Source organism: Myodes glareolus, chromosome 3 (assembly GCF_982192425.1).
Source record: "Myodes glareolus chromosome 3, mMyoGla1.1, whole genome shotgun sequence".
NCBI classification, from domain to species: domain Eukaryota; kingdom Metazoa; phylum Chordata; class Mammalia; order Rodentia; family Cricetidae; genus Myodes; species Myodes glareolus.
Genome location: NC_142028.1, coordinates 104,243,797 through 104,264,917, shown reverse-complemented (window position 1 = coordinate 104,264,917; position 21,121 = coordinate 104,243,797). Strand labels below are relative to the sequence as shown.

The following is a 21,121-nucleotide window of genomic DNA, read 5'->3' as shown; positions in this document are numbered from 1 at the left end:
ACGCCCCCCACCCCACCCCGGGGGAGTGGGTGGCCCAGGTTGCTTGGAAGAGTCCAGAGAACCTGTTGCTACAGCCTGGAAGATCTTCTGCCCCAGCGACAATAGCGAGTCGCTTTCTGGTAGAGCTGTCCCGCCTTCTTCCTTAAGCGTGAGAACCTGCGTCCCAAGCTCAGTGAAGCAGCTTGCTGCGAACTCCAAGGAGTCCAAAGTGGTTCGGATGTTCTTGTGTTTCTTCATATTTTACATTTTTACGGGGTACGGGCGGGGTGCAGCTCTGGCGTTCTTTACACAACCTGGACGCACGCGGACAAGAGCGGCTCTAAAGGCCTTGGCCACCAGCGCGGAACTGGCGAGCCAGTGGTTACAGCCCCACTTTTCCACCCCCTCCCTTTCGGGCCCCTCTCACCTCAGATCCCGCCCCCGAGTGGGCGTGGCTGTCCTGCTCCGGGACTCCCAGGGGCGGGGCCGGGGCGGGTCTGCAGCGGCGGTGGCCGGCCGGAGCAGCCCGGCTGGGGAGGCCCGAGGGGAGGCGTCTCATCCGGAGGCTGTCCCGCACCGCATAAAGCAGCAGACGCACAGTGTGCCCCCGCAGCCGCTCCGGCCGGTCGCCGCGGCGGAGAAGCTGCTCCGATGCTCCAGAGCGGCCATGGGCGACCCGCACTGGTGGGACCACCTGCGGGCTGGCAGCTCGGAGGTGGATTGGTGCGAGGACAACTACACCATCGTGCCTGCCATCGCCGAGTTCTACAACACGGTGCGGGACGCGGGAGCGGGAGGAGGGCAGGCGGGCGGAGGGAGGGAGCTGTCCCCGTGGCTGCGGTGCCAGTGGATGTCCGAGGCAGGAGTCACTCCACGCCCCCTTCTCCCGTCACTGCTCCAGGCTCTTTCTGCACGTCTCCCCGGTCCCTTTCCAGGGCATCTGGGCTCCTCCAGCTCTTCCTGTCATTTTCTTCTGATGGCTCTATTGTCTTGTTTGAGTCCCGTGGTGGTCCGGGAGCCAGGGGTCCGCGTCAACCCATTCTTCCAGTTTAGGTCAGCTGGGGATGTGAACCCACAGGGCAGCTCCCTTCCTCCCTGCCTAGGATCTTTGTGGTGTGACGCACCTGGATCTCATTGTGCGTTTTTGCGCGGAGTACCTGCTTTGGGCTCATTGGGAGAGTGGAGCCCGGGTGGGCACGTCCAGGGGCTGGGCCCACTCCCACAAGTCGGCCTGCCCTTTCCACTAAACCATGATAATGTCGATCGAACTATTTCTGTCCAGAATCAAGTTAATTACTTTGAGTTCTTTTTATTGTTGCTTTTAGAGTCCAATTTTGAGCCAGCTCCTGGTGGTGACAGTGAGATTTGGGAGTAATAACGGGTGGGTTTTCTGAACTTGCCTAGGTCCCTGGAAATGGACAAGCGGAAATTTACAGAATCCTAGGTAGGATTTTGGTCTTTGTGGGAGGGAAGGGTTGTGCCTAAGAGAGGAAATGTCCCTGCTTTTCCCCTGTGCCCGTCGCTCGGGACTCCAGTATCCAACGTGACTTTGCATGGTCATTTTTCTGGCTTATCTTTTCTTGCTGTTCAGACACAGAAAACAGGAACTCCTGGTTTGAGTCATTGTGAGTTTGAGATTGTTATTTAGGATTTTTCCCCCTCTTGGATTTCTGGAAAGAATGTCCTCAGCGAGAGTTGCCTGGAGAGATCTCCGGTCTCTTTTATTCCCCATCCTTTAATTTTGATCTCCTCCCCCACCCCGTTTTTGTTTGTATTGCTCTTTTATTCCCATGGCGAAAAGACTAGGCTATTGAGCAGAGAGCTGCCATACCCACATGTTGGTGTGTCTGGGGTTACAACCCAGAATTCTCCACCTTGCTTCCCCCCTCAGTGCTAACATACATGGTTGTCCTCCACATCAGCATCTCTCCTTTTTATATGGTCAGGTTAGTTGCTCAAGGAAACCAGATTTTTGACATTCAGAGACATAGGGAAAGATCTAGTTAGTGGAAGTGGCCACCCTTTTCCTATTATACGACCTGGTGAAGCACGCTGCTCTCAGGTACACACAAGCACCAACAAAAGGCCGGGGTACTTTCAACGAGGAGAAACACCAGCAGTAACAAGTGGGAAATTGCTGAGAAATACTAAAGATTTCATCAGAGTTGAAGGAATGACAGATTGGTGTCAGGCTCCTGCACACCCATCGTGGCAGTGCCCTGTGAGGTGTTAGATCTGCAGAGGGAGTCAGCCCTGTCATTAGGTCTCCCAAAGCTCTTGCATAGCTGCTCTGTGCCAGACTTGAAGACCCCCCAGTTCTGGAGGAGGGGGAGATGTGACCTACCTTCCCTTTTCTTCTTCCTTCCCTTTGCTTCCCTCTCCTCTTGCCCTCTCCTCTTAGTCTCTTTCTGGCAAGGGTCTTCCTGTATAGCACAGACTGGAATTAAACCGGAGACCCACATCTCGGTTTCTCAAGTAGCCTGTGCACCTGGCTGCTTTTTTCTTTACAGTCTAACTTCATGGGAGCCGTATACAGAGAGAAGCAAACTCTGTTTTAGGAAAGAGCTGCAGTGTTTGTGGCTGCTTAATCTAGCCCATCTGCTGGACAAACTTTTTCTTTGGGATTAATAAACCACCACACTTTTTTTTCAGGGATGTGGAGAGTTGCAGAGAAATAGCTGGTGGTTATATATAAGCCCCTTAAAACATTTTCTTCACACTGTGGCTCTGCCGGTGTGCTAATGCTACCACAGGACTTTCCTGAACCCTTCTTTCTCATGCACGGGGAATACCAATGAATTGTTGGTGATAAACATCTCCTAAAGTCCTCATAATAAAACAGGAGACTTTGTTATGCATTTGTTTATTTGTGTGTGTGTGTGTTTTTATTTATAAGCTATTGGTGTTTTGCCTGCATATATGTCAGGGTGAGGTCAGATCCCCTGGAACTAGGGTTACAGACAGCTGTGAGCGGCCATGTGGGTAATGGGAATTGAACCCAGGTCCTCTGGAAGGTCACTCCTTTTTTTTTAAAATTTATTATGTATACAATATTCTGTCTGCATGTATGCCTGCAGGCCAGAAGAGGGCACCAGACCTCATTACAGATGGTTGTGAGCCACCATGTGGTTGCTGGGAATTGAACTCAGGATCTTTGGAAGAGCAGGCAATGCTCTTAACCTCTGAGCCATCTCTCCAGCCCTGTAAGGTCACTCTTAAATGAGCCTTCTCTTCAGCCCTGTTTATTTTATTTGTTTCGAGACAGGGTCTCACCATGTTGCTCTGGCTGGCCTGGATCTTACTGTGTAGACCAGACTGGCTTCACATTCATAGAAATCTGCCTGCCTCTGCCTCCAGAGTTCGAAGATGAAAGGTATGTGCAACCTTGCTCATCTCATTTGTTTTGTTTTAAGACAGAGCCTCTTTATGTAGCTCAGGCTGGACCTGAACTCACTGTGAAGCCCACACTATGTAGCCTATACTATCCTCAGATGAACCAAGATCCTCTTGCCTCTGGCCCCAGAATGCTGGGATTTCAGGTGTGTGCCATTGTGCCTAGCTTAATTATTTTGCAAAAAACTGGTAATTAGTACCAATGTTGAAAAAAAGTTAGAGGAGTTCAGAAAAATGAGAAGAATTGACAATTAAGGCAGGAGAATACTGGGAGGGGGATCTAGAACGTTTTAACGAGTCTTAGAAGGTAATGGGTGACTAATATGACTTCAGTCATTACTGGTCACTGTTGTTTGTTTTGTGTTGTGGCTGTGTTGGGTACTCTGCCATCACCAAAAGCATCATGTGCAGTGTATTCCTTAGATAAAGGAGGAAAATCAGGGCCCATTTAGTTTATCTCACTTGCTGAAGTCACGAAAATGGCAGAGATGGAGTCAGAACTTAACCCTTTTGACTCTGCCAAGAGTTGTCTTGTAAATGTAAGTGCTTCTTTAAGAATCTAATATTTATGTGCTTAGCATAGTATGTATGTGTATTGTTTAATCAGTGCTTAACTTTAGATACCTATGTGGCTTTTCAAATATCCCTTTATACTGTGTGAAGATGTGTCACTGTGATTGGTTTAATAAAGAGCTGAATGGCCAGGAGGTAGGCAGGAGGAGGTTGGGTGGGACTTCTGTGGATAGAAAGGTTACAGGGAAGAAAGGCAGAGTCATCTGCTGGGTACAGAGGAGGCAGGGCATGCAGGAGGAAAGGGTAAAAGTCATGAGCCAGGTAGCAGCACGTAGATGAATAGAAATGGGTTAATTTAAGTCATAAGAGCTAGTTAGAAGCAAGCCTAAGCTAAGGCCGAGCTTTTGTGATTACTAAGAGGTCTCCTTGTCATTATTTGGGAGCTGGCTGGCAGGACAGAGAAAGACTCCATATGGTACAATTTGGAAAAAAGTTTCCTGGTATAATACAATTCCATATGCACAAGGAGGCACAATTACATAGAAGCTCTTCTCAAAGTACATGTCACTTCTTCTGTGAGGTGGGTTCTATAGGTAGGCTACAGATAATATCTTAAGGGCCTTGGGGAGGATCTGGTGTGGCCTTGGTCATGTAGACAGCACAGAGGTCACCTGGGCTATTAGCCACCTCTGGTCCTAGTTGTGGGAGCTTGGGGGATTCCCCCGGCCATACAGATAGCACAGGGAGCAGCTAGGCTGTTAGCCACCTCCATTCCTAGCCTTCTGGGTAGAGAACGGGTTATACATCTCCTCTGCAGAAGACACAGCCCTGTGTGTTTAACATTCCCGGTTTCCCTAGTGCTTCTCTGTGAGTGCGAGGACCTTTGTGCTCCCAGCAGTCACACTGGCTGCACAGAACCACCTTCCTCTTCTCCTGCTCCCTGGAACTGATTGGCCACGGCTCACATGCCCACTTAACTCCTCCTTGATGCTTTATTGTTTTCATTTTGGCTTTTGAAGAGGAACACAGAGGAAGTCCACATAAACACATCTGGATATAGCGTTTTTCTTCTTTTCATCCCTGGGAATCAAACCTAAGGCCTTGGGCATGCTAGACAAGCATTTTACCTCTGAGCTTTGTGCGTGGCCCACATAGATATGCTTCACAAGTATTAATTCTCGTTGGAGAATTGCCGTGCTGAGAGTGTTCATTGTTGTTTGTTTGCTTGTTTCTGTCTTTCTTTTGAGAAACAGTTTTATCATTCGTCCTAACTGGCCTGGAACCTGCAAATGTAAAACATACTGACTAAAACTTCCAGTGATCTTGCGCGGCCTCTAAAGTACTGGGATTGCAGGCATGTGACACTTGCCCAGATAAATGTGTTCACTTTACTTAGTATTTGTTTACTTTATTATTTAAAAAAACCCACAAGATCTTGTGTAGTGGTTGAGTTAAAACTCCCTATGTAGCCAAGGATGGCATTAAATTTCTGGTTTCCTTGCCTCGACCCGCCAAGTGCTGGAATTGCAGGCATACGTAGCCATGCCCGGCTTGAAAAGATTCACGGTAAATGCTGATGACTGTTACCCAATGGCCCGCCAGAGAGCGTACACAGCTTCCTCCTCTGTCTGCCTGCTGCCTCAGTCCCTCTTATCCTTGGCTTCCGAGAAACACCAGCATTTCTTCCAAGATTCATCACTTAAACCTGATGTGGAGGTGCACACCCTCAATCCTAACACTCAGGAGGCAGAGGCAGGCAGGACTCTGAGAGTCCCAGGCTAGCCTGATCTAAATAACAGGCTGCAGGCCAGCCAGGGCTACACTGTTTCAAAACAAAAACAAAAACAAAAAGAACCCACTCTTTCCCTTCCCTTGTTCACCTAGGATACTGTTTTTTACTACATGCGACTCTCACTGGATGAATGATATGGGTTTGTTTGGTTTGGTTTTTAAGACAGAGTCTCATGGTATAGCCCCGTGCAGCCTAGAAAGCACTCTGTAATCCAGGCTGAATTTGAACTCACAGAAATCCTGTCCCAGCATCCAAGTGCTGGGCTTCCAGGTGTGAGTCAACATGGCTGGCACCTTTGGGGGCTCCTGCCACATAGGCTACTTTGGATAAAAGTGGAGTCTGCTCTGGGATCACTGGGTGTGCCCTTTGAAGGCTCTCTTGCTGACCAAAATGACTTGGGAAACAGAAATAAACAGGTATTAAAAAAAAGTCAAATATGTCCATGAAATCAGCAGCTGGCTTCTTACCTCCTCCTCTGTACCCAACAATCACAACAAGGAAAGCTTTCTTTCTGGGTGCAAGTCTGGGACCCCTCTCTGTTGGACAGAATCTGCCTGGTAGGTGGCCTGAGTAACCATTTATTGCCATGTGCCTGTCCCAGAAACCAGATCTGGAAATAGTCCCTAAGCTTTGGGCCTCATAATAGTGGCACACACAAGTTGCTGAGGTGTTGTTAGCACACTGCATGCAGATGTGTGTTGTGGGGCTGGGAGGGGGGTTGCAAGCAGGCATCTGAGTAGGGGGACCAAACTGATTCTAAGTATTTTGCTTGATAATTTTAATTAATTTAAAAAGCATTTCTGCTTACATATCTTATTTTTTTTCTTTTTTTAGTTTTATTTATTTATTATGTATACAAGGGCACCAGACCTCATTACAGATGGTTGTAAGCCACCGTGTGGTTGCTGGGAATTGAACTCAGAACCTCTGGAAGAGCAGGCAATGCTCTTAACCACTAAGCCATCTCTCCAGCCCCTTATTTTAATTTCTTTATATTTTATTTTATGTGTATGAATGCTTCTATGTATGTATGTATGTATTTATGCATACCATGTACATGCAGTAATCATGGAGGCCAGAAGAGGGCTTCAGATCCCCCTGGAACTGGAGTTACTAAGTTTGTGATCTGCTTTGTGGTACTGGGAACCTAATCTGAGTCCTCTGCAAGTGCAGCCAGCACTCTTAGCTGCTGAGCTAGATCTCTAGCCCTATTTATTAAGGTGTGTGTGTGTGTGTGTGTGTGTGTGTGTGTGTGTGTGTGTGTGTGGTGTATATATGGAAGGCACAGGGCAACTTGTGGGAGTCAGTTCTTTCCTTCTATCATTTGGGTTTAGGGTAGAACTCAGGTCCTTGGGTGTGGCAGCAAGCATCTCTCCTGTCCAATTTTCTTGATATTTGCAACTGGAAGTCCTGTGCTCTGGAAGGCCCCAAGTCCCTGGCAAACCACAGGCCACCCACAGGCAGGAGTGGGACAGTGTGGTGAGGCCTAGGACTCTGTAGACAAGCAGGAGGCACAGACAGAACACTTAGCCAGGGTGGGAGTCCAAGGCTGCTCTCGAACCTATGCTCAGCCAGCGTTGGGCCCATGCCTTTGTCTGCACTCCCCGCTTCTATGGGAAAGGCTCGCTCCAATGCATCAGAACAAGAACACAGTGTGTCCGTGAGATGATTTTGGAACAAATGCTAGATAGGAATCCACAGAATAAGAAACTCTTAAAGGAAACAATCAATGTGTTTTGAAGTTCTAGTTTTCCTTAGTTTTAAAAAAAAAATGTTTGTGGACAAGGAACAAACCAATTCTTCAAGGGATATTCAGCAATGACCTTAAAACAATCTCCCTTCAGCTGAACCATCATACAACTTAGAGACCCTCATTGTTTTGAATGAGAGCTTGTTTCTCAGTAGAGATGGAGCCACAGAGTCTGTCTTTAGCCATAACTCATTTGTCTTTCCGTATTTATCTTGGTATTCCTTCCTCTTTTTGTTTTGAGAACGGTCACCCTCTAATTTAGGCTTTTCCTCTCCATATATCGGTGCCTTTTAAAGGAACAGTGGCAGCCAGCAGGCCTTGGTAGGTAGGCTGTTAAGCAGTTTTCGAAAAATGTGATTTTAGTCTTAGTAGGGAGCATGGATCAGAATGGTGTTTATATGTGACCTTAAAAATAACACGCAGTGGTGGGAAAGGCCTGTAGTCCCAGCATTTGAAAGGCTGAAGCAGCTGCTTGTGATGGTTTGAGGCCAGCCTGGGCTACCCTGTGAGATCCTTCTCAAATTGTACTGTATTATTGTATTTAGGAAATACAATAACTAATAAATAATAATGTTGAAGTGTCATGATTTTGCTGCAGGCGCAGTAAATGACCTCGTGCTCTCATGAAAAGCATATGAACACATTGGTGTGCGACAGGCGTGTACCTTACTTGTGGTAATATGAATCTGTGGAGCCATGGAATGGACAGCTTGCCAGGCATAGTCGCCCTTGACTAAAGCAAGAGCTATTGCTAGGCCTTCAGGGGACAGAGACACGCTGGAGTGAAAGTCAGGATGCATGGCAGAGCAGGCCGCGTTGTGCACACCAGAATCACGGTACTTGGTAGGTAGAGGCGGACGATCAGGAGTTTAAGGTTATCCTTGGCTACCTAGTGAGTTTAAGACCAACCCGAGAACCTGAGATCCTACCACAGACCAGCAGACACACCCCCAAGTGTATTATATTTCCCAGCATTGTAAAGGAGACTCTAAATTGTTGCTCCTTCCCCTGAAAAGATGAGTACACAAAATAAAACAACAGCAACGAAACCCTGCGGCCGCAAAGAGCAGTCAGCAAATCCACATTCACTAAGATGAGAAGTTTCTCAGAACAACGGTGCTGCCGTGTGGGACCCGTCTGCGCTCCTTCTCAGGATGCAAAGAAGCAGATGGAGGGTTTGCATCCAGAGCAGGACTTCTTTCCGGGGAGAAGGGTAGAGAGGAGTTTTTACTCTTAAGATGTTTCTGAGAGGGAGTACTTGCCCATGAACATGAGGGAAAATGATTAAGCTGCAATTCAATTTTTTCCTATTCTCTCTTTCTGTTCCCCCTTACCTTCTCCCTTTTTATCTACTTTTTCCCCTGCCGAATGAAACTCAAGTTTAAATCATGTGATGGGGGTGTGAGCACAGTGTGATGACCTTCACTGTCCATGGAAGTCCGGATGTGGCCCAGTTGGAGGTGAAACCTAGGTGTAGCAGTGAGAGGAACCTTCTGGGTCTTCACAGCTCCTTAAAGCAAGGGATGGCTTTGGAAGGGCCCCATGTATATGAGTGCTCTATCTGCATGTGCACCTTCAAGTTGCACAAGGGCATCCGATCCCACTATAAATGGTTGTGAACTACCATGTGGTTGCTCGGAATTGAACTCAAGACCTCTGGAAGAGCAGCCAGTGCTCATAATCACCAAATCTTCTCTCCAACCTCCCTAGAAGTGAGAAGCTGTGCTCGTAGCATGAACAGAAACCTGTGTGTGCAGCAGGTAAGGTAAGCCCCGTCCCACATGGGACTTTTTCCCCCCAGGCACTGGGAATTGAACCCAGGGTCTCTTGCATGCTAGGATAGTGCTGTACCACTGAGCTATAACCCTAGTCCTGACTTCTTTTTCTTTTTAAATATCATGTTCTTTTAAAAAGCTATTCTTTATACAATTTCAATAATTGTGTGTCTGGGTATTTTGCCCGCAATTATATTTGTGTACCACATGCATGCCTTGTGCTCATGGAAGTCAGAAGAGGGTGTTAGAGTCCTTGAAGCTGGAGCTTCAGATAGTTGAGAGCAGCGAGCTGGAAATCGAACTCTGGGTAACCACTGAGTCATCTCTTCTGTGCCTCATCTACATCTACCTTTCTCTCCTTCTGCCCTCCCTCCCTCCCTCCCTCCCTCCCTCCCTCCCTCCCTCCCTCCCTCCCTCCCTCCACCCCTCCCTCCCTTCTTTCCATCCTCATTCCTTCCTTTCTTTCTTTTTTTGAGACAGGGTTTCTCTGTGTATCCCTAGTTGTCCTGGAACTTGCTCTGTAGCCTGTTCTTGAACTCAACAAAGATCTGAGCACCTCTGCCTCCTGAGTGCTGGGATCAAAACTGTGGGCTACCACGGGCCGGTTCGCTTGCTTCTTATAAATGAGAAATGGTTCCAGGACCTCTGAGAACATTTATTCAGTTTCATTCATGGTCATCAGCCACACATAAAGATTCTGTTCTCTCGTTTTATTATCCTCTTTTCTTTCCCATTCTTTCTTTCCTTTCCAAAGACCGTATCACCTCCAAGGGGTGCCTAAGTTCTGGGTTTTGCTAACACTTTTTCCCTCTCTCTCTCTCTCTATGTGTGAGTGCATGTACATTTGTGCATGTACAAGTGTGTTTACTTGTGTATGGAAGCCAGAGTTTGAAGTTGGCTGTTGCCTTAATCCTTTTCTCCTTTATTGTTTGTGATATGGTCTCTGGTGGGAGCTGGAGATCACTGATTTGGTTCTGCTTTCTGGGAAGTGAGCCTGAAAAACCCCCTTGTCTCTACCTCCCCTGCATTTGCTTGTATTAAAGCATCAAAGGCAGCTTTCTGCATGGGTTTGGAGAGCTGGGTTTCCAGACTTAAGTCCTCATGCAGGTGTGGCAAGCACTTCACTGACTAAGATATCTCCCCAGCCCCTGCTGTGACACATTTTATTGGGATGTGACCAGAGTGGCTTCTGAGGTCTGGGTGTAGGCCCTTCTGTCCTTCTGTCTGCATTCAAGTTCAGGTGTCCCCGCAGCTCCTTTTTGCCAGCATGTAAGTCTCATTTCTGGCTTAGCCAACAGGGGTGGTCACACCTTTCTTTTGGAAACCATCTTGCCCCTTTTTTTGAGTTTTCATCTTTACTTACTAGTGCTTTCTAGTCTTTTTTTTTTTTTTTTTTTTTTTTTTCGACCTGAAAAAAAGCTAGAGTCATTTGGGAAGTGGGACTGTCAGTTGAGAAAATGTCTCTATGAGATTGGCTTGTAGGCAAATCCGTAGTGCATTTTCTTAATTAGTGATTGATGGAGAGGGCCCAGCCCCTTGTGGGCGGGGCCACACCTTGGACTGGTGGTTCTGGGTGGTCTAGAAAGCAAGTAACGGGTGTGTGAGGCCTCTGTACCAGTTCCTGCCCTGCTGTGTTTGTACCCTGACTTCCTTCAGTGATGGACAGTTACCTGGAAGTCTAAGATGAAATAGCCCCTTTCCTCTCCTGGTGGCTTTGGTCATGGTCTTTATCACAGCAAAAGAAACCCTAAGACTTTACCCTGTCTACTTATCCCTGAATTTTCCTGGCAGTACTAAGGATTGAACCCAGGGCCCCACACATGCTGGGGAGTGTTTTATAATTGAGCTATATACCCAAGTCTATTTTTAGTTATTTATTTATTTTTCGTTTATTTAATTTAGTAAGTGTGTTTGTGTGTGGATGTTTGCCTACTGTCACACAAAGGTGGAGGTCCGAGGATTCCTAACAGAGCTGGTTCTCCTCTTTCAGCTGGTGGGTGAAATTGAACTCTGTTTGTCAGGTTCAGTGGCAAGTGAGCCGTCTTGCCAGCCTTGCTCTTTGGATTTTTAAATTTTGAGACACGGTCACACTAAGTTGCCCAGGCTGGCTGTTAATTCAAGCTGTAGCCGAGGAAGGCCTTTAACTTGAACTTGGGAGCCTCCTGCCTCACCTCCAGAGTAGCTGGGATTACAAGCATGAGCAACCAGGTCTGGTTCTTTTCACTTTTTCAGAGAAGAGACACCCTGATCATGGCAACTTTTTTTTGGTTGCTGTTTGTTTGTTTTTCGAGACAGGGTTTCTCTGTAGCTTTGGAGCATGTCCCAGAACTAGTTCTTGTAGACCAGGCTGACCTGGAATTCACAGAGATCCACCTGCCTCTGCCTCCCAAGTACTAGGATTAAAGGTGTATGCTACCACCATCCGGCTGACCATGGCAACTTCTAAAAATTTTTTTAATTGGGGTGGCTCGCTTACAGTTTCAGAGGCTCAGTCCTTTATCATCATGATGGGGTGCATGGATGCATGCAGGCAGATGTGGTGCTGGAGTAGTTGAGAGTCCTACATCTTGTAGGCAGCAGAAAGTCGACTGTCACACCGGGCAGTACCCTGAGTATAGGGAATCTCAAAGGCCACCCCTGCACTGACACACTTCCTCCAACGAGGCCATACCCTCTCCAACAAAGCCACACCTCCTAATAGTGCCACCTCCTATGAGATTATGGGGGTCAATTACATTCAAACTACCCCAGTGGCACACGCCTTTAATCCCAGCACTTGGGCAGCAGAGGCAGGTGGATCTCTGTGAGCTCAAGACCAGCCTGGTCTACAAAGCAAGCTCTAGGACAGCAAGGCTGTTACACAGAGAAACCCTGTCTCAAAAAACATACAGACAAGCAAAAAAGGTATGTTTTTATTACTGTTTTTTGAAGATTTATTTGTTCTATATTATATGTGTGACTGTTTTGTTTCCATGTGTGTATGCCCACATGTCTAGCACTTGAGGAAGTCAGAGGAGAGTGTTGGATCACCTGGAACTGGACTTATGGACAGTTGTGAACTGTCACGTGGCTTTTGGGAACTAAACCTGGATCCTCCATAAAAGCAGCAAGTGCTCTTAACCCCTGAGCCGTCTCTCTTGGCTTCTTTTTATTATTTTTAAGTGTGTGTGTGGTGTGTTTGTGTGTGGTGTGTATGTGGTATGTGTGTGTGAAGGTGTGGTGTGTGTGTGAGTGAAGTGCCTTCTAAGGTCAGAGGCATGGTATTCCCTGGAGCTGAAGTTCCAGTCAGCTGTAACAACCACCTAATGTGGGTGCCGTGACCCCTGGTCTCTGCAGGAGCAACGCGTGTTCTTGACTGCTGAGTCACTTGTTTTGCTTTTTAAAGTCTTTTGCGATGTGTTTCTCCCACCTCACCTTCAGGCTAAAGCCCATTTAGATTTAGATGTTATCTTTACATTCTGTGTGCACGGGCCAGGACCAAGAGCTCCTCATTCAGCAACTGGAGATGATGCTTAGGAACTGAATGTCAAGCTGGAGAGATGGCTCAGTGATTGAGAGCACTGGCTGCTCTTCCAGAGGACCCGGTTCAATTCCCCGCACCCATGTGACAGCTGACAACTGTTGGTCACTCCAGGGGATCCAACACCTTCACACAGACTTATGTGCAGGCAAAACACCAATGCACATGAGATAAAAATAAATAAATTAAAAAGGAGAGAAGGAAAGAAAGAAAGAAACGAAGGAAGGAAGGAAGGAAGGAAGGAAGAAAGGAAGGAAAGCAAGCTGAATGTCTCTACCATTGTATACCTTCTCAGAATGGCCTTGCTTTAGTAACAAACAGCGGGGTATACTATGTTTCAGTGAGAATCAAAACCCTTGTACCCCGCTGGTAGGAGTGTAAAACAAAGCAAAAAGCCTCAAAAGCCTGCTATTGAATGTAGAATTACCAAGCCACCAGTACCAAATCTGGTCCTGCTCCTATAGGAAATATTTTAAACCCAGTCGTTTATACATCAGAAGGTTCTCACAGTTCTACAGGCTGCAGACACAAGACAGAGGAGTCAGTCAGTTGTACTCTGGTGAGGGCATTGTTTCAGCTGCTGCCTCCTGCCCTTTTCTTTCTGTCCTCACATCCTCCAACTCCCCCTCTCCTTCTTCCTCCTTTATATTTGGGGGGGAGGGAGTTCAGTGGTGGTGGTGGTGATTCTGTTAATTTAAGCCAGGGCCTCACAAATGCCAGGCAAGCATCTTACTGAGATGTATTTCCAGTTCTTCAGATTTAGAGTGAGGTTGTAGAACTGTGTTTTACAGTCTGTCTTCTGAGCATGGGGAGATGTGACGATCCCAAACTGAGACTTGTTATACGTGTGAAATTTACACTGGGTTTAAAAGCCTGGGTGTGAACCAAAGGATATACAATATTTCATCACCATTTTTATTACTATTGTTTTTTCTTCTTTATTAGGATCTATTTATTTTATCTTTTTTATTAAGATCTATTTATTTTATTTTTATTAAGATCTATTTATTTTGTAAGATCTATCTATTTTATTTTATATGTACGGGTGTTTTTGCGTGTGTGTCTGTCTGAGCACCACACGTGTCTATTGTCTGTGGAGGTCAGGAGAGGGCATCAGATCCCCTGGAGCTGGAGTGAAGGTTGTGAACCCCCACATGGGTTCTGGGGATCACACCCAGGTTGTCCGAAAGAGAAGCCTCTGCTTTCAATTGCTGAGCCACCTCTCCAGTCCCTGGTTTATTATTTATTTACTTATTTGTTTGCCTAAATTCAACTAATCCAATTCACAGTCCTCCAGCCTCAACTTCCCAAGAAGTTGGGATATGGGTATAGGCTACCTTGCTAAACTAATGATATTTTAATAGTGATTACATATTCAGGCAATAATATTTATATTATATTACATTAGATAAAACATTATTATTATTTTTTAAACAGTCGAGTGCTTCCTAGGGACATAATAGGTTTAAGCACAAATAAAATTTGCAAGCTAAATACAATTTTCTTTCCTCTTTTTGGAGTACAGGTTGGGGGGCAGGGTGGGAGATGGTGTGGTGGGGGGCAGAGTCTCTTATTGCCCAGGCTCCACACGTGCCTGACTCTGTCCTTGAACTCCCGATCCTCCTGCCTCAGACCCAGTGCTGGTACCACGAGCCTGCACCACCACACCCAGTCAGACAATTTTATTTCAAAGCTGGGAAGAAGCATACAAACTTGATTTTCTTCAAAGGATAGGTTTTGATTGGGATGAGACAACTGACGTTGTGACTTAGAGGCCCTGCAAGAAAGAGTGCTGTCCTCGTGCGGAGAGCAAGAGTTACTGGCTCTTTGAATCAGGCGAGGAACTTTTCATAGGTCAAAGTATTCATGTTCTTCTCCCTCCAGACACTGTGAATTGACCCCAGGCTTTGTTGCTAGGCCAGGGCTCGACCATTGAGCTGCACCACCTCTAGTCTTGGCGGTGCTGCTTACAGTGGCTGCTATGATCAAAAGAGACAAGGAGCCCCCTACATGGACTTTAAGGTGGTCTGTCTTTACCCCCGCTGCGTGTCTTCAATTTAAAAAACTGCAGAACTTGCACAAGATGCATGGACACATTCAACTCCGCTTTGCAAAGGACACACTTGGAACAAGCATTCTTTGTGCTTTTACTTCCTATTCATCTTTGCATGTTGCTCTCCCTTCCAGATCAGCAACGTCTTGTTTTTCATTTTACCACCCATCTGCATGTGCCTGTTCCGCCAATACGCGACGTGCTTCAACAGCGGCATCTACTTAATATGGACGCTCCTAGTTGTAGTGGGTAAGTGGAGTCATGTGGGAGCTGGGACTGAAAGGGAGGAAGTGGGACCCCGAATGTTTCCTGTCCCTTTTGAACATAATGTTTTGTAAACCAAAGTCACTCTGACGTCTTAGCCACTGCTCTGCTGATGCCAAAAGGACTCGGCTTAATAACAAGGCTGCCTGTAGCTATCACAGACCGGCACTCAGCGTCTGTGAGCAGCCACTGGTGGCTTGCCAGCGTGGTTTTCTGAGAACTTCTGAAGAACCTCTGAAACAATTGAAGTCTGATGAGATGTGGTTCCAATGGACTTAAAGAAAGAAAAATATTTAGACGTTAGGTCCCTCATTGTTCGGTGAAATATTTGTGTGATTTCCATTTCCTCTCCGGCAGTTTGGGAATTCTTAACAGGGAGATAGCGTTGACTTTTATTTACTGCCTGTTATCGTGAAGGTTCAGAGGACGGAGACAGAGTGTGCTTGGCCGTGGAATTCTTTCTGTTGTGATGTGCTGATGTTTGAGCCCAGCTTGAAACCTCCTTTCTAGCCTCCAGGCCTGCAAGCCTGACCTCTTGAGTCCCCACCCCGAGAGTTAGACTCTGGTGGTTCTGATGGCACCCGGAGAAGGATTGTCTGTGTGAGTCTGTTCTGAATTACTTTTTGTTGGCTGTGATCGTTTCTAGGAATTGGATCTGTCTACTTCCATGCAACTCTCAGTTTCCTGGGTCAGATGCTTGATGAACTTGCCATCCTTTGGGTTCTGATGTGTGCTTTGGCCATGTGGTTTCCCAAGAGGTATTTACCAAAGATCTTTCGAAATGACAGGTAAGTTTGTGCTAAAGACTTTTTTTTTTTTTTTGCTAGATGTGGCTACCAATGTAACACGGTTATCAAGTTAGCAAAGTAACACACTCAAGTTAAGCAATGCAACACGCTCATCAAGTTAGCAATGTAATACATTCATCAAGTTAACAATGTAACACACTTGAGTTAGCAATGTAAGACACTCATCAAGGTAGCTATGTAGCACGCTCATCAAGCTAGCAACGTAACACACTCAAGTTAGCAACGTAACACACTCAAGTTAGCAACGGAACACACTCGAGTTAGCAATGTAATATGCTAATCAAGTTAGCTATGTAGCACGCTCATCAAGTTACCAAGGTAACACACTCATCACATTAGCAATGTAACCACTCATCAAGCAAATTACTGCATGAGTGAGCTCAGCTAGCAATGAGCTCATCATACACTTGCTTATTGTCCACCGAGTTTAATGATCTGACAATACAGTTGACGGATAAACGGGGACAATATGAGCTCACAGATCAAAGGAGAAATCCCTGGGGAAGAGCTGATATTATGGTAGAGGCACAAAGTCAGAGATCTGATTTCTGTGATCTGAGCAAGGGTAAAACCACTCTCAGTGGAAGAGAAATTTTTGGATGGTATTTCAAAGCCCCTTGGTTCCTTCCTAGATTTTGTCCTCGAGTGCAGTCCAATCCATTAACTTCATACACATGGAGAAGGGTTCATGCTCTGGTTTTGGTCTTTGAGGTATAGAACTAGTTTTAGATTGGATCATATTTTATTTTGCTTTTTATAACACATACAGATACATTCTAGTGTACTTTCTCTCTCTCTCTTTCTCTCTCTCTCTCTCACACACACACACACACACACGAGGGAGAGAGAGAGAGAGAAAGAGAGGGAGGGAGAGACTTGGGGTGTGTGTGTGAATGAGAGAGAGAGAGAGAGAGAGAGAGAGAGAGAGAGAATGGAAACCCAGAACTTCAGGAAGGGATGTATTTCAGCATCCGTTGTGTTAGGATTATATTGCTATTAAGCAAGCATTTTCGCACACTATTTTATACTATGTGTTTCTCTCAGTCCTAAGATACAGCAGTAAACAGAGCATGAGTCTCTTCCTCTAGTGCACCTCCACTGAAGCAAATGCGCACACAAATGACAGAGTGATGGGTGCTGTGGTGGGAATGGAGCTGGGCTGTGCCAGCGACCTGACATCCGTGCTCATTTCCAGCTTGATCAGGGGACGCCCATCTGAGAAGCTGCGCGAGGTTGTTCTCATTGGAAGGCACAGGGACAATCAGCCTACTGAAGATGAGAAATGTACCCAAACACGTTAAACACACATCTCTCTACAGGATATCCTAGTCTGTCACAATACATGCAGCATAGAGATGACCACTTTAAAAATTTGGAGTCAGTGAAGCAAGCTATGCCTGACCAGGGAAGAGTTTATCAGAACAATAGAACAAGTATTGATGACGCCTGTGCTGTGTTGGAAAGGGGCAGGAGCGATGCAGCTCTTAAAGATTTTGGGGACTAGAGTGATGGTTCGGTGGTCAAGGACATGGACTGCTCTTGCCAAGGACGCAAGTTTGACTCCCAGCACCCATGTCAGGCAGTGCACAATTGCTTGTAACTCCAGCTCCAAGGGTATTCAACATCTCTGGCCTCTGTGAGCATCTGCGCTCACGTGCATATACCCATACACACAATTAAAGATAAAATAAGGAGAAAAAGACTAAGATTGTTTTCTGAAGCTTCAGTGTGAGGAATGTTTGTGGAAATGCTGCAGAAAGCGCCTGGTACAGTTGTGTGTATGCGTGTAATATCCTATTTTCGGATCAAACAAGTAAATTACATATATGCATATTTATATACATGTATAAAACAAACATATATTCATTATTTTTAAAAAATTTAAAGATAAAAAAGAAAAAATTAAAGATGTATTCATTTTACTTTATGCATATGGGTAATTTGCCAATGTGTATGTCTGCTGTTTGTTTTTAAGACAGGAACTTATGCATTCCTGGCTAAACTAAACTCACTAGGAAGATGAGCTGGGCCTTGCACTCCTAATCTCCCTGCCTCTACAAAGAGGTAGAGAGAAAATGTTCTTTGTGAATTAATCTTTATCCTTTGAAGTAGGACTTGAATAGTATTATTTCTGAATATAGTCTAACATTAGAAGTACCCTCTAATTTGAAGTAATTTATCAAAAAAACTGTGAGGAAGGGCAAGTTGGTAGACCTTTATCTTGTCTTCTAATCAGCAGAGAAAGTATGCTCTAAGCTCCCCCTCCTTCTTTCTTCCTGTCTCTGTCTGTCTGTTACTGGGAATTGAACTCAGGTCCTTGCACACACTCTTACCCTGAACTACATTCCCAGTCCCAGAAAGTGTGCTTTCCCATGTGCCCAGCAGCTGGGCCTGGTGGTGCATGCCTTTAATCCCAGTGCTTGGGAGACAGAGGCAGGCAAATCTCTGAGTTTGAGGCCAGTCTGGTCTACAAAGTGAGTTCCAGGACATCCAGTGTTACACACCTGTCTTAAAAAAATCAAAAAAACAACAAACAAAACAAAACAACAACGACAACAAAAAACCAATGTTCCCAGGCTGCTGTGGTGTCTGTCCCCAGAGTGTCCTGTACACTTGATCTGTCTCAGGAGAAGCCCTGTAAGGGGAGGGACCAAGAACGTGGGGCAATGTCACTTGCAGTTTTGCAGGTGAGACTATCAGCTCCTGGGGTGCCCATCAGACACCTTGGGTGTTGTGCTCTGCAAGGCTTAGGGATTGACTGAATTGGAGCAACAAGGGAATGAAGAAATGACAGACACACAGACAGAAAAGCTGGGATCCGAGAGGTCGTGGACTCTAATGCATCAATAGTAGCAGCAATGTGGAGATTCAGTGCCTGTTTTTCATACCTCTGACTAGACGAGGCAGGGTTAGTAGATACAGCCAAGGCAGGAGGCAGGAGGCAGGAGGCAGGAGGCAGGAGGCAGGGTTAGTATATACACCGAAGCAGGAGGCAGGGTTAGTGTTTACAGCTGAGGCAGGGAGCAGGGTTAGTATATACAGCTGAGGCAGGGGGCAGCGTTAGTATATACAGCCGAGGCAGGAGGCAGGTTTAGTTAATCTTGGCAGGAGGTGTCTGGACAGGAGCAGTCTCAGGCTGTAAATAGAGAGGAGAAAGCCAATGTGGACGTCGTCTGCACACGGTGTCAACATCCATACATGGACTGGGGAAGACTGCCATTTCCTGAGTCTGACCCAGGGAAGGCTTTGCCTTTCCTCTGAGGCTGAGGCATTGTGCTTATGTATTCTGCAGACACACACTCACGACGTGGTCAGCTCCGCACACTTTCTGGTGTGCGTTAGTTTCTGCATTAAAGAGCCCCTTTCCCCTAAGAACTCATCTTTCAGAGTTTGGGATCTGAGTGAGAAACCGAAGAAGTGAGAATAAGGGTTTTCTCCAGCTGTAGCATTCTGTAGTCCTAGGTTGAAATTCCGAGCAGAAGGTTTGATTCGCTTAGCTAGAGACGCTGCCTCCCACACCTGCAGTTCATGCAGTAGAGTAGGGAGTGTTTACACGGGAGGAAAGGAAGCGGGGTGTTGATGTTGGTAACTGAAACCTATCAACTTAATAATGAAAACACTGAGCAGTGAGCGACGTGAGGAGCTCACACGGGACTATCGCAGCATGGTGCAGTATTGATCTAGGGAGGATGCGAAGGTGTGAGCCCTGAGCCTTGGTTGTGGGGAGAGTCCTTTCCTGACGGGATGGGGTTGTATTCCTGCTGTTGGTATTTAGGAACCAGGTGACTTGGCCTGCTATCTCCTCATCGGTTAACTCATATCGCACACACACACACACACGGCACCGCATTGAGCAACATGGTCATTGCTGTGCCTCAGCTCTCATGGCTGCCAGTGGCACACAGTGGACATCTTTGCCTAGGGTTTGTATCTGAGATACATGGGCAAAGCAAGGGGGAGGACAGGCTTGAGGAATTGAATGGACCAAGAAAGCCACAGGCACGTAGCAAAGGAAAAGCAAATGAGCCTCATCTGAATCTGCCCCTCTCCTGTCTCCCAGTGATGGGCAGGCGAGAATGTTAGGCATCCGTGGGGGCTTCTTAGGATTATGGTAGGTAACTGTTCTGCAGGAAAGCATAGGTCTACCTTCAGAATTGCTGTCAGTAATGCCAGTACTCGGAAGGTGGGAGACACACACACACACACACACACCCCTACGGGAATCATAGAAAATTGAGAGATGGGTGTGAGTATAGTTTATTACAGAGCCCTTGTGTAGTGTTCATTGGATTTTGAGCTTTTAGTCCTAGCACGGAAGATAATGCTGTCTATAGGAAGTTTTCATTATCCCAATAGGATATAATTGTTAGGCTAGGAAAAGACAGGTTCTCATTTTACTTAGAAATCCCTGGACTCTTCAGAATGTACACTCAACTACTGATGGCTATTAATAGCTTTAGGTATTTTTATTTTCAGACAAGGCGAGGAAAAAGGGTTATTACAGGCTGATGGAATGTTCTTCCCAAATAACCCCTTACGTGTGTACTTATGAGTACCTTCTACAAAGCCTACAGCCAGCCCTCATTTCGTAGTCCACGAAATGATTCTCAGAATCTTGAGGCTAGGGCTCAGGCTAGGCCCTGCCTGTCTTAGCTATGTAAGGCTAGAAGTGTAAACTCTCTGGCCCTCGGTGCCTCTCTTCAGAAACAAAAGACGTGAGAGAACTCTCCGAAGCCCTTCCCAGGCCAAGTGTTGTAGCACCACGACATAGCAAGGGCACTGTTTCTGCCGTGATCACTGAAACTACTGAGTCCTAACCATCTTACGGGACTTCTCAGAAGTTTGCTGACTTGGTCTTTATCATCCATAAAGGATGGCAGGTTTTATCCGCCAGAAAGTCCATCTCACTTTGTGGGAGTAGAGGTGACATCTCCAAGTACTAAATATAAAATCAGGACCAGGGGAGGTTGAAATCCCCCTCTTTAAGGGGTAGCTAATGATAACAGCGACAGCATTCTTGTGAGATAATGGTGAGGAAGTTGGGTTGCTAGGTTTGGGTTTGGGGAATACAGAAGATGGGGGTGCTAAGAGTTCCCGCACTGTGTGCTCTAGCATGAGACTCTATGGGCTGACAGCTAAACACAGGACCAAGGTGTGGACTGCCTGCCATCAACAGTTTAGAACACACACTGTCAGGGCCCCTCATGCCTGGAGATTTCTAGCTCTCTAATAGTTAGGGCCTGTGGCGACTCTTGCTTGGGTTTGCTGGGCTG

At 46.4% G+C, this 21,121-nt stretch overlaps 1 protein-coding gene across 1 annotated transcript in view; it reads left to right on the top strand.

The window, feature by feature from the left end:
• The first annotated feature begins 578 nt into the window (after window positions 1–578).
• Acer2 (alkaline ceramidase 2) overlaps window positions 579–21,121 on the top strand; it is a 40,408-nt gene continuing 19,865 nt past the window's right edge. Inside the window, exons 1-3 of the mRNA XM_048453038.3 lie at window positions 579–754; window positions 14,910–15,024; window positions 15,686–15,827. Of these exons, the coding sequence (XP_048308995.1) occupies window positions 647–754; window positions 14,910–15,024; window positions 15,686–15,827 (365 nt within the window). The 5' untranslated portion in view covers window positions 579–646. The remainder of the gene's footprint in view (window positions 755–14,909; window positions 15,025–15,685; window positions 15,828–21,121) is intronic.